The sequence below is a fragment of the Trichosurus vulpecula genome, chromosome 4 (assembly GCF_011100635.1).
Source record: "Trichosurus vulpecula isolate mTriVul1 chromosome 4, mTriVul1.pri, whole genome shotgun sequence".
Classification (NCBI taxonomy): Eukaryota; Metazoa; Chordata; class Mammalia; order Diprotodontia; family Phalangeridae; genus Trichosurus; species Trichosurus vulpecula.
Window position 1 is genome coordinate 187,860,835 of NC_050576.1, and position 12,622 is coordinate 187,873,456.

Genomic DNA, 12,622 nt, shown 5'->3' on the forward strand with positions numbered 1-12,622 from the left:
TAACTCCATCCTGTAGTCAAATCAAGAGAGATCTCCATGCTGGGACACCAAGAAGACTCCCAAGGACTGGTCCCACTTTTCTTCCCTTTGGAAGGTAAGAAAAGCTTACCCTGGACTTTATCAAAGCCTGTCCTTTAAACAGTTCTAGAGATAGTCAAAGTGGAAGTGAAGGTAGACCTGACATCTCCTTACCTGGCAGGACTTCATATATATCCTCTTCCTTTTGTTCCTCATTCTCCTGGTCCTCTTCCATCCCAGTTTCTTTTTTCCCCAAATTTCCAGGAAAGGTAACAGGTTTGCAGTGTGGACTGGTATTTGAGGAGTCAAAGCCATCAATATCATCATACATCTCCTCTTCCTCTTCTTCATAAGGGATGGTTAAAGAGTTCAGATCTGCTAGGGCAAAGGACAGCAAGGGATTAATATGGAAAGAAGGAAAAGAGCTGGAGAAGAGAAGAAGTCCAGGGGATAAAACATGTCAAAAGAAAATGGAAATTCTAGGTTAAGCGCTGTTATTTTTAATGTGGGCCCCAGTGGCAGGAAATCTAGAGAAAAGGCCAGATGAACACTGTGTAAGGTTTAAACCATCAACATAAATCCTTTTCTGCAATAAAACTTGATCAGGATGAAGCAACCTCAGAAAGTAGGGGGGGCAGTGTGGGGGAGGGTACGCTTGTGTGTGCGAGTACATGAGGACAAGAGAAAAGGGCAGAAAAGTGAGTGTCGACAAGCCAGCACTGCTTGGCGAGCAGAAAATGAGAACAGGGCTCTCCGGAGGTTCTCTAAGGTACGTGAGGCTTATGGGGATCAGTGGTGGCTTTGGCGGCTGAACACAGCACATCTTGTCAGTGGCCCTGCTCCCCTGGACTTTGTTCTGGAGGGCTTCAGGAGAGCTGGTGGAATTTATAGAAGAGTCCTAACAAGAAGAAGCGGAATAACAGCAACAAAAGCCCACCACCCAAACCTCAAAGGTATAAATAAAGTAGATAAAGGTAGGTATTGTTGTTTGTCCTTCGTTCTCAAAGAGGACCATGACACTAGGGAGGTGATGCCATGATATGCAAATGAAGTGGATTAATGTGAGATATTTAATGAACGGACAAGCTCAGAAGTGAAATTCTCCCCTTGTCCCCCCTCCCCTCTCCCAGTTGCCAAGTGGATATTCCTAAAACACAGACCTGGTCGCCATCACCCTCCTACTCAAAAGTCCCCAGTGGTTTGCTTTAGGATAAAATGCACATTCCTCAGCTGTGAAGAGCCTACCATAATCCATCTCCTGGCCCCTCTGCTATATCTCCAGAGCTTTGGTTCTGGTATCAGAGGATCTGGGTTCATATCCTATCCCTGAAGTTTACTGCTGGTGTGACCATTGTCAAATCTCCTCTCTTCTCTGGGCCTTCATTACTTCAATCTGTAAAGTTGGCTGTACTCGACAGCCTCTGAGGACCTGCCCACCTCTAGGTCCATGACTGTATTTCATATTTCTTGTCTTCACATTCTCTACAATCCAGCTGTTGTTGCCTGCAGATGACATCCCATCTTTTGCCTCTGCCTTGGTTCTTTCCCCCTTCTCAAATGTATTCCCTTCTCGCTTCCACCTCTGAGACCTAAACAACAACTCATTTGCTGCCTCCTCCATGGAGCCTTCCTTGAGCTCCCTCTCTGCCCCCACCCAGTAATTAGTACTTGCTTCTTTCTTGCCATTCTGCTAGAGAAGGCCCTGCATCCCTTAGTAGAATGTAAACTCTTTGAAGGTAGAGAGTGCTTGATTTTTGTCTTTATAGGCCTTGTGCCTAGCAGGGGTCCTTGCACAGAGTAGAGGGTTTAATAAATGTGGGCAGGACTGACTTGAAATGAATTGCAGCCACAGCAATGTCCTCCTGCAATTATAAAGTCTGCTGAACATAAAGTGGGTCATTGCACAGTGATGCTGAGACATAGTACCATAGGCTTGCATCAGGGCACCAGAGGGAGAGGGTTATGTGATTCTTAATAAGCAGATGTCTTGTTCTTCTCTGATGTGGGATTCTGAGTACCCTCAAAAGGTTTTTTTTGGTTTTCCTTCAGCTGAGGGTACTCTACAGAATGGGTGAATGAAACCATCCCCACTCTAAGGAAGGGAAGGATGTGCAACCTTTTGACTCTGATTTCACAATGTTCAGCTGGATCAGGCTTTTAATAAAGGGTAGGCAATCATTTTCATCTAAACTTCTGGAGCCACCTGATATGAGGAAAAGAGCAAAGGCGCATTTGTGGCTTTGTTCATATGTTGTTATTTTGTTTGTTTTCTTTAAAAATAAATGGAATGGATAATTCCTTCAATGTGGGATTCTGAAAGGACCATAGGGTAAAGCTCAATAAAGTTGTGCTGAGCTTTATGGAGGTTTACACACTTAGGGGTATATTACATGCATAAATCCAGGGCACCTACATCGGCCGGCATGCTGTTGTCTCCATCAATGTTTGTGTTTGCCTCGTTCTACTTCATTACATGTGATGTTCTCATGATGGCAAAGGCCCAGCCAAAGAAAAGGGGCGCTTCTTTGCAATGAACACAACTGCGCTCCTTTTCATCTATGAAAAGAGCTCAGAGCTGGATGAAGCTTGGAATTCCCAGTTCTGGGAGATCTCCCCACTAATTCATAGGCTAAACACAAAGTTGGACTTTGCTTCCTCTTCCTGAGGAAGTGGGGCCTTGGCTGCTCTGAAACATCAACAAATACTGTCTAGATACGGATATGGATATGGAGCCCTGGCTCAGTCGACTTGTCAGGTCAATGAATGCCAAGAAGCCTCCTTCCAGACCACGCTGCCTCTGACCTGTCATGAGGCTACACTGGCCAGCAGAGGGTGCTCTAAGAGCAGAGATACCACGCCTCAGACTGCCCTCCCCACCCAAACTGAATGGTGGGGACCAGCAAACAAGCAGCCTGTTTTTAACCCTCCAGGGCCCTGAATAAACCCACCCTGATACCCTGCTCTGGGTTACCTATCTCTGCTGAGGGCAGGATAGGAAAGAGTGGGGGCTACGCTGTAATAGGCCGAACTCAAATTAGGGATGGGGGGAAATTCGTGGTTGAGTCCTTGCCAGACTGTGGAATGGTACCTTGTAGCACAGGTGCAGACTCAGGGTTCAGCTGGATGACTTCAGGGGTTTTCCTGCCCCATCTCATTATTGTGATTTGTTTACTGGGCCTCAATCGGACCATTTGTGGTAAGGGAGCTCAAATACTTTGGCTATGTAATGAGAAGATGGGACTCACTTCCCTGATATTGGGAAAGAGTGAAGGCAAGAGGAGAAGGGGAAGGCAGAGGATGAGATGGACGGATGGAGCCACGGAAGCAATGAACATGAACTTGGACGGACTTTGAGAGACAGTGGAGGAGAGAAGGGCCTGGTTGTGCTATGGTCCGTGGGGTCACAAAGAGTTGGACACGATTTGACAATAACAACGAGAAGTTTCTTCTTCTATAAAATGAAGGGGCTGCACAAAATGATCTTGGAGGTTCCTCCTATCTCTATGTACTACAGGGATGGGAACCTGTGACCTCAAGGCCACATGTGGGCCTCTAGGTCCCCAAGTGCAGCCCTCTGACTGAATCCAAACTTCACAGCACAAATCCCCTTGGACTCGGTCAAAAGGCTGTAGCCAAGGGCCTAGAAGGTCACGTGTGGCTTCGAGGAAGCAGGTTCCCTACTCCTGTAAGATCTTTTCCAGACTCAGTATATGTTTTGTTTGCTGATCATTATCTCCCCTCTCTGGGCCACGGTTTTATCTTTTATATAATTATGATGCTGGATCAATCAATAAGCATTTATTAAACACCCATGACGTGTTAGACACTGGGATGGTTGCTAAGAATACAAATATGAAGAATGCAACAATTCCTACTTTTACACTTATATTCTAGTAAGGGAGATGACAAATACATGTGTAAGTATTAACAGATTAAATATAAATAAATTCAAAGCAGCTGCTGTCCTTTGTTCTTGAAGAGGACCAAAATGATATCATAATGTTGGGTTCAAGGTACAGCTTGTCTGACTGTGTCGGATCGGACCGACACGAGCTCGGGAGGCTCTAGTGCAGGTTGGGCACAAATAGTCCGTGTGAACCTTTGGAGGGGAGGTGGCTCTAAATCTGAGCACCTCCTGCAACTCCGCCTCATTCGGAGAACAGCTCCTTCTTTGACGTGGGCACGCCATGCTGGGAGGTCCTGTGCCCATGTCTCCCGTGCCACGCAATCATTCGAATTCAAACGGAGGCACTAGTAATTGGGACAGATTATTGGACTTGTTTCCTCCCTTCTGACAGATGATCTCTAATCACCGGAGGCTATGACAGTCCTTTTATTAGAGGACAGCTAGGTGGCGCCGTGGATGGAGCGCACGACCTGGAGTCAGAAGACTCTGAGTTCAAATCCAGCCTCAGACGCTTAGGAGCTGTGTGACCCTGGGCAAGTCACTTAATCCTGTTTGCCTCAATGTCCTCCTCTGCAAAATAGGGATAATAGTAGCACCAAATACACACAGTTGTCTTGAGGATCAAATGAGAAAATATCTGGCAAGCTCTCTGCAGACCAAAAGCAATATGCATATAGATGTCTCTATGTAAACCTTATTATTACTATCTCTATCATCTGTGAGGATGGACAGGAAAAGTTTTGGTATTTCACGGAGCTCTAGATCATCGGCATGCTGGGTAATCTCAACTGCTCCTACATTAGCGACACTTACCCTTCAGCAAGAAGCTTATTTGGTCCACCCAATCCCTGGCTTCGGCTGGATTAACAGCTGTAAACTGGAGAAAGGAGGAGTGAGTTAGTTCATCGCCTTCCAAATACTTCACCGAAATTGCCCTGACCCCTGGGAGGGAGGCACAGGGAAGGGAAGTGGGCAGTGGAGAATCCGTCAGAGCCTCAGCCTTGCTGAGCTCAACACTTCCCGACTGCCCTGGATTCAGATCAGATCCTGCACGTGCCCTCTAACAACGAGGAAGATGCACTTACGCACAGGCAGAATGGAAGTGTGCCTACCAGAGGGATTCGGCTTTGCTTCGGCTCAGATCAGTCCCGTGCCAGGCGCTCACACTTTCTACACTCAACAAGCAATTACCGAGCAGAGAGCTACCAGGGACTGCGAGGAGAGGTTACAAAGAGGGCAGCATGGCACAGGGGATCAGGGAGACCCGGGTTCCAACGTCTACGAGCTGTGTGACCACGGACAAATCACTCTGTCGTTGTTCAGCTGCTTTTAATCACTCCCAACTCTCCGTGATCTCTTTTGGGGTTTTCTTGGTAAAGATAAATGGAGTTTGCCATCTCCTTCTCCAGCTCATTTGACAGATAAGGAAACGGAGGTAAACAGGGTGAAGTGACTTGCCCAGGGTCACACAGGAATCGTTTGAGGCCAGATCTGAACTCAGGAAGATGAGTCTTCTGACTCCAGGCCTGGCACTCTATTCACTGTGCCACCTAACTGCCCTTAATAATCTATTTGAGCCTCAGTTTCTCATCTGTAAAATGGAGGTAATCATATCTACAAACCTACCTGTCCATCTGAGGCTTAAATGAGATAATGTATGCAGTGTGCTTTGCCAATTGTTAAGCACTGTATAAATGTTATTATTAATTATAGTATTAAAAAGAAATGCTCAAAAGACATTCAATCTAAAGCAGATACACATGTGGAGAGGCCTGTGAAATCAGAACAAAACAATACAATAGCAAGCAGAGAAGGATGTAACAGAATAAGCTCCAGGTATGTCAGAAGGACCCAGAATAGGGAAGTGGTCACAGTGGCTCGGGAGTAGCTTGGTTTTGTCAGAGACTAGAAGGACTGATGGACACCGGCTGGAGGAGAAGGTTATGAGAGGAGGATAATGTTTGGAAAGGCTCCTGGGGGGATGAGCAAACTGGCAGGGAAGGAAGGGCAGGGAAGGAGGCAGATGCTGGGCTTGGGTGGAGGAGATGACTTTTGTTGATAAGAGTGGAGAGGCGACAGGGGGAGCAAAGCTTCTGGAAGAGCTTTTGAAGACTCTGAAGAGTAGTTTAAATCTGCCATAACAGACAATACTATGATGAAGGATGCTCAGAACACGTCTTTGTTTTTACTTTGTGCAACTCTGCCTCATTTAAACCCATTTCATGCAAAACTCGAGGTGTTACCCTGTGATGTCATTGGCCTTCTCTGAGGTGAAAGATGAACAAGAAGGGGTGGTGGGCCATGGATGCAGAATGTTACCTGCTCTGCCAAGCACAGTTGTATCAGTTTAACTGTTTTTGTTTGTTTTTTATTTGTTTTTTTTTGGGGGGGGGCAGGGCAATTGGGGTTAAGTGACTTGCCCAAGGTCACACAGCTAGTACATGTGTCAAGTGTCTGGGGTTGGATTTGAACTCAGGTCCTCCTGACTCCAAGGCCGGTGCTCTACTCACTGAACCACCTAGCTGCCCCCATGTTTGTTTTTTAAATAAGACAGGATACTCTGGGCTGGTGGCTTTTTGAGAAGTGGTTGTTATTAAAAAAAAAGTATATTGAGCAAACTTTTTTTTTAAAAAATGACAGACAATATTAAACCATTGTAAATGCCTGATATGGGGAGTGGCTAAGTGAAAAGGTTATCTGAGGGAAGTGATTGTAGCAACTGGGAGACTTCAGCAGGAAAATTCTGTTGGTGAAGAAAATACTTGGGAGGTCGTTGCAGTAGCTTTGGGATGGGATGAAGAATGTTTGTACTACGTTAATGAAAAATAAGGCAGAGCTATAAGTACCATCGTGGGCTGATAGCCTAGAAAATATGGCAGGTCCACAATGTTCAACTCTAAAAACTCAACTCTTATTAATTTTCTTATTTTAAATGAATGACTTAAAATGGACCTTCCTGGGCAATATTTCTATTATCTGGCCTATTTGGGGCAAGATTTAGATTTAGACACATTGCATGAAGTCTTGTGCTGTTTATTTCTTTATTCCTTTAAAAATGTTTTTTTTTAAATTTTGGAGGGGGGAAGACAGGGCAATTGGGGTTAAGTGACTTGCCCAAGGTCACAGAGCTAGTGAATGTGTTAAGTGTCTGAGGTCAAATTTGAATTCAGGTCCTCCTAACTTCAGGACCAGTGCTCTACTCACTGCGCCACCTAGCTGCCCCTACTTCCTTATTCCGAATAAACCTTGTCAACTTTTTTGTAACATGACAATCTAAAGTGAGAGGTAAGAAAAACACTGGATTTAGAGTTGGAGAGTTCTGAGTTCAAATCCCAGTTTTCCTCCTTATTCACCTTGTGTGACTTTGGGCAAGTCACTTTAACTTCTCAGGGCTTCAAGTCTCCTCAGCCACATACAAGTGGGGGGTTTGGACTAGATGACATCTATGGTCCCTTCTAGCGCCAGGTCCTATGACCTTATTACTCCATTTTACAGGTAAGGAAACAAGCTCAGACAGTGACAAAGTTAAGATCAAAGCATTTTCATAAAACTTTTCAAAATGATTATAGAATCCACAAGGCGGCTAGCTGGTACTTTGGCCTTGAGAATCTGGAAGACCTGCTCAGACATTTACTAGCTATGTGACTGTCCGCCTCAGTTTTTTATCTATAAAACGGGGATAATAATAGCGCCAGGGTTGTTGTGGTGATCAAGTGAGTTAGCTCACGTAAAGTGCTTTGCAAACTTCAAAGTACCATATAAATGCTATGATAATGACGGCACAGGGGAAAGAGTGGTGGATGTGAGGTCAGAGGACCCAGCATCAAACTTTAATTTTGCTCCTTATTATCTGTGTGACCTTGGGCAAGTCATTTTACTCTTTTGTGCCTCAGTTTCGTCATCTATAAAACCAGAAGGTTAGACCTGATGACCTTCGAGTGCAGTCTGATCTGCATCTACAATCCTATAAAGATTTACCAGATAGTGGGAAAGATTATGAAAAATTCAAATGTGAACAAAGGAAGATCTGCCAGTTCTGGAATTCAATTCAAGGCCATCCAATAAGCATTCATTAAGTACCTGCCATGCTTTTCCATTCCCTGCGTAGGTAGTTGAGATACAAAGGGGAAGGAGGAAAAAAGGCCTGGTGTCTAAGGAGCTCACGTTCTTCAGCAGGGAAACGACATGTATGCAGATAAGTAAATGCAAAATCATTTCAGAGGAGGACAGGAAGCATCTGCCACAGCTGGGGAGAAATCAGAAAGGCTCCCAAGAGGAGGCTGCATTTAAGCTGAGCTGAGAACTTTATAAAGAAGACTTAAAAACATACATACAAGATATTTTATTTTTTTATCTATTTATTTACCAACATATATATTTATACATATATGTGTATATAGGTATGTGTCCATATATGTGTATAGATAGATTTATATCTATCTATCTATCTATCTATCTCATATCCAGTTTCAGAAAACCTAAGATTACTAGGGACTCTGGAAATGTTCCAAGTTTCAGAAGAAATGAATAAACATAGAGATTTGACTCTTTGTGAAGGACGAGTTAATTTATGTATTTTATATAAAATGTAATTTATATGTTAGGTAATTTTATATAATTTATATATATTTAATTTATAATGTATATAAATTATATAAGAGCTAAAAGTCTACAGACAGAGCAAAGGGAGAGGCATTAGTAGTTAGCCAAAGGGCTAATGACCATGAGTAGGACTGATTTTAGCATAGCATTCCTTTTCTTCACAATAAGCTAAAATGTCCCTTGGCTGTACCAATAGAAGACAAAATCACCAGGATGTAAAAAGGAATCTTTTTTTTTGTTGAGAGTTATACACAGAGTCAGGAAGACTGTGTTGAATAATAGGAAGGACATGGAAGAATAATCTATTGCCTGCTGTGCAGAAGAACTGGGGAGGGAAATCAAATTTTCCCTTCTGGAGGGAGGGAGGGGGAGGGAAGAGAGAGAGAGGGAGGGAGGGAGGAGGAGGAAAGAGAGAGAGAAAGAGAGGGAGGGGAGAGGGAGAGAGGGAGAGGGGGAGGAGAGAGAGAGAGAAGGGGGGGGAGAAAGGGAGGGAAAGAGGGAAAGAGTAACAGGAAAGGGGAGGCAACTCTATGGCTAAATCAGAGATAATGCAAAAGGAATTAGCTTGCCTGTTGAAACATACAAGTAACCAGTCTGTGATGATATCAGGGAGAGGGGTAAGTGGGCAGTAAATGAAATGAAGATGCAAAGATAGGTTTGAAACCCTGTCCCGCACAGTGTCAGGATGTGGGTGGAACACAGAGACCCGAGGAAAGGGCATGGCATAGCAGAGGTCAGTTCAGTGAGGAGAGGACAGATCTCAGGTCAGAAATGAGCATCAGGGAATGTCTCACTTTGGTGTATGAATTCCTAGCACTCAGCACAGTGCCCAGCAAACAGTAGGCACTCATTCAATGCCTGCTGAATGACTGACTGACTAGAAGGAGATGGACACCAGAACAGAAATCATGGCTTCTGTGCGAGAGGGAATGAGGCTGCAGAGATAGTGAGGGAGAGGACCCTCCGAGGGGCTCCTCTTACCTCATAGCTGCGTCTGTCTGGCGAGGTCAGCTCAAAGCAGGACTCCCTCTTGGAATCTCGTCGAAGGTGGGGGGCCATCTGTACGCTATAGTCCTTGATGAAAAGGGTCCCTTTGGGCTGCTTACCTAGAAAAGAGGAAAGCTATGTCCGGAGAGATCTCAGTACTGGGGGAAGACATCTTCCCTGACATGAAAACCAGCCGGGCCATCCCGGAGGGGCCACAGTAGTCAGGGAAAGGTTATGAGGAGAGAGCAAGAAGAGGTTACCATGAGAGCAAAGCAAAGATCACTCGCTGCCTGGCTGGAAAGGTTATTGTGCCAGAAGAGTACAACAGAAAAGGAGAATTTATTAGAATGTTAAGAGATCTATAATAGCAGAGAGAGGAGGGCTGATTAGAGCTGGGAGAGTAGGGCTGGCGATGCGGGGCTCTTGAAGGCCATTACAGAGTTGAGGCATCATGATGAAGGCCTGCAGAGCTCATACCAAGAGCAGGGACAGCAGCAGGCTGTCCTAAGGCCATGGGGCCGGTGCCCTCTGAAGCTCTCCCCGCAAGTAGGGGAACGGGGGGAGGGTGTGGCAGCAGGGGAAAAATGATGAAAAAAAGATCATTCTTTTTAACCCATCTTACAGAGGTCAAACTGAGGAGGAATTCTCTTAGAGAAGAATGATGCCATATTATTTGTACACATGAACTGCCATCCTGGTAGGCAAATCCTAAAGGCTCCTGGACATCAGGGGCTGCAGTCACCTCCCCTACCTCTGGGATCCTGTCAGAGGTCAAGGTCACTGGGCAAACTCTAGACGGGCGAGATGAATTAGACTAGTTTGTCCCTTACTAATCCAGATAATCTCTATCTTTCCTTCCCCTGCATCCCTAGCCACTTCACACTCCACGTCAATCGGTGCTTTGGGAGAGGTGTGAAGGAAGAAAGCAAGGTGGGGGTGGGGAGAGGAAGAAAGAGAATGCCCTGAAGTGCTCAAGAGAAAGGCGGACGAAAGCTTCATTCTCTGACAGCCAGAGGTCATGGTGTAACACAGAATCCCAGAGGCTATCTGGTGTGAGAACAAGAACCCGGAGGATAAGCTCCTTAAGCACATCTCCAACAAGTGATCGTTCAGACTCTGCTTGAAACCTGCAGTGAAGGCGGGGGTGGGGGTGGGGGTGGGGGACGGGGACGGGACACCCACTCACCCATGACCTCTTACACAAGCCCATTCTGCTTTTCTTTTGGATAGCTCTAATTGTTGGAAGTTTTTCCTCACATTGAGCTGAGACAGATTCTGAAACTTCTATTCACTGCTCCGAGCTCTGCCCTCTGGGACTAAGTAGAAAAAGTCAAATTCTTCTAATATAAGAAATAGAAAAGAAATTTTAAAAAGAGAGAGAGGAAGTTTGTGTATGATCATGCTGTTTCCTGCTTGTAAATTCCTAAAAAGACAGGGACAGTACGATCTAGCAGGATCAAGAGCAACACAGAACCAGACCGTTTTAATACATACAGCTAGGTGGCACAGTGGATAGAGTGCCAGACCGGGGTTCAGACCCTGCTTCAGATATTAGTTGTATGACCCTGGGTAAGTCACTTAACCTTTGTCTCAATCTCTTCAACTGTAAAATAGGGATGGTAATAGCACCCACTTCCCAGGGTTGTTGTGAGAATCAAATGAGATCATATTTGTAAAGTGCTTAGCATGGTGACCTGGCACACAGTAGAGGCTTAATAAATGCTGTTCCCTTATATCCTCAACATTTTTGATAAAGACAACAGAGATGACAGAAGCAGGAGCAATAGCAGAAACAGTCCTTGGCCGCCCCACATCCATAGCTATCCTCACCTGGTTGAGCTCAAAGAAATACACAACCATTCTGTACTTACACAGAATGTCCTGGGTGCAATAAGAAATAACTGGCGAGAAGGGAGCCATGGAGCAGTGGTTTTTGACACCAGAATCTTTTTTGTTAAAGTATCTCTCCTTGTTCTAACCGGCCACTAAAATGTTTTGTTGTTTCTTTGGTCACCAGATTTTATTTCACCCTGATGGCAAAATGGTCAATAAAAGCATGGATTTCTTTCTCTCTCTTTTAAAGCCATGAGGATAAAGGATTTCTGAATGAACGGAAGACATACGTGGTCATATATCTAGAGATGCCTGGGCTGGTTTGAGACATTAGCCACCTATTTTTATACAAGGGCAATAGCAAAATACTTCTGCGCTGACACATATATCACGTTGGTTGTTTGAAGATTTGAACCAAACAAAACTAGCCAGGCTAGGCTGGCTCGCCTGCTCAGGAGTCTGAGAAGGAATTGTAGTTGGGGAGCTTATGGAAGGAGAATGATGGCACAGGGGAAGAGACAGCAGATGGAAAGGAGCTGGAGTGTAGAGGTGGGCTGGAATCTGGGCAAGGTAATTAATCTCTCTGGGCCTCCATTTCCTCATTTTAAAAGAAAGGGAGGGAGAGAATTTAGAACTCAAAATTTAAAAACATGTTTAAAAATAAATGACGGATTTTAAAATTAAAAAAAGAAAGCTCATAGGGTACTAGATTTCTAGTTGAAAAGGAATTCAGAGGTCATTGAGTTCAATTCCTTCACATTATAGATAAGGAAACTGAGTCCCAAAGAGGGAAAGTTTTTCTTGCCCAAAGTCACACCAAGGGTAAGTGGCAGAGATAGGATACAAATCTTGGTTATCTGACTCCAGATCCCAATTTACTCAAGTGCTTCTTTGCAGCTTATAGCTCTGAGGGATATAGAACCGCTGCTTCAGTTGGTGGGGCACTGATAATCAATGACAAAGAAAGGAAATACATAAATAGGTAAATAAGGTGAAGGGGACTGGACTGGATGCCCTTGGGTCCCTCCTAGCTCTAATCACAGCTAAATCTATGATCCTATGATGGGCTGGGTACTTGCAATTCAGGCTTAGGAACGCTGCAGTTACTGGTTTCATTCCTCACCTCTAGTCAGGCATGAGTGTGCTGACTTCATAGGATTCAGGGCTGGAAAGGATACCCACCAGGCCAACCTCTTTTTTTTTTTTTTAACCATACTCAGATTTGCCATATTAACAGCATTCATTCTGTCCTGATGGCAGGTACAATTGGTAACT

The 12,622-nt window shown here is 44.8% G+C and overlaps 1 protein-coding gene across 1 annotated transcript in view; it reads right to left on the reverse strand.

The window, feature by feature from the left end:
* The window catches only part of SKAP1 (src kinase associated phosphoprotein 1), a 374,118-nt gene that overhangs the window by 72,207 nt on the left and 289,289 nt on the right, over nucleotides 1-12,622 (reverse strand). Inside the window, exons 7-9 of the mRNA XM_036755929.1 lie at nucleotides 9,509-9,633; nucleotides 4,739-4,802; nucleotides 193-393 (exon numbers count right to left, since the gene is read on the reverse strand). Of these exons, the coding sequence (XP_036611824.1) occupies nucleotides 193-393; nucleotides 4,739-4,802; nucleotides 9,509-9,633 (390 nt within the window). The remainder of the gene's footprint in view (nucleotides 1-192; nucleotides 394-4,738; nucleotides 4,803-9,508; nucleotides 9,634-12,622) is intronic.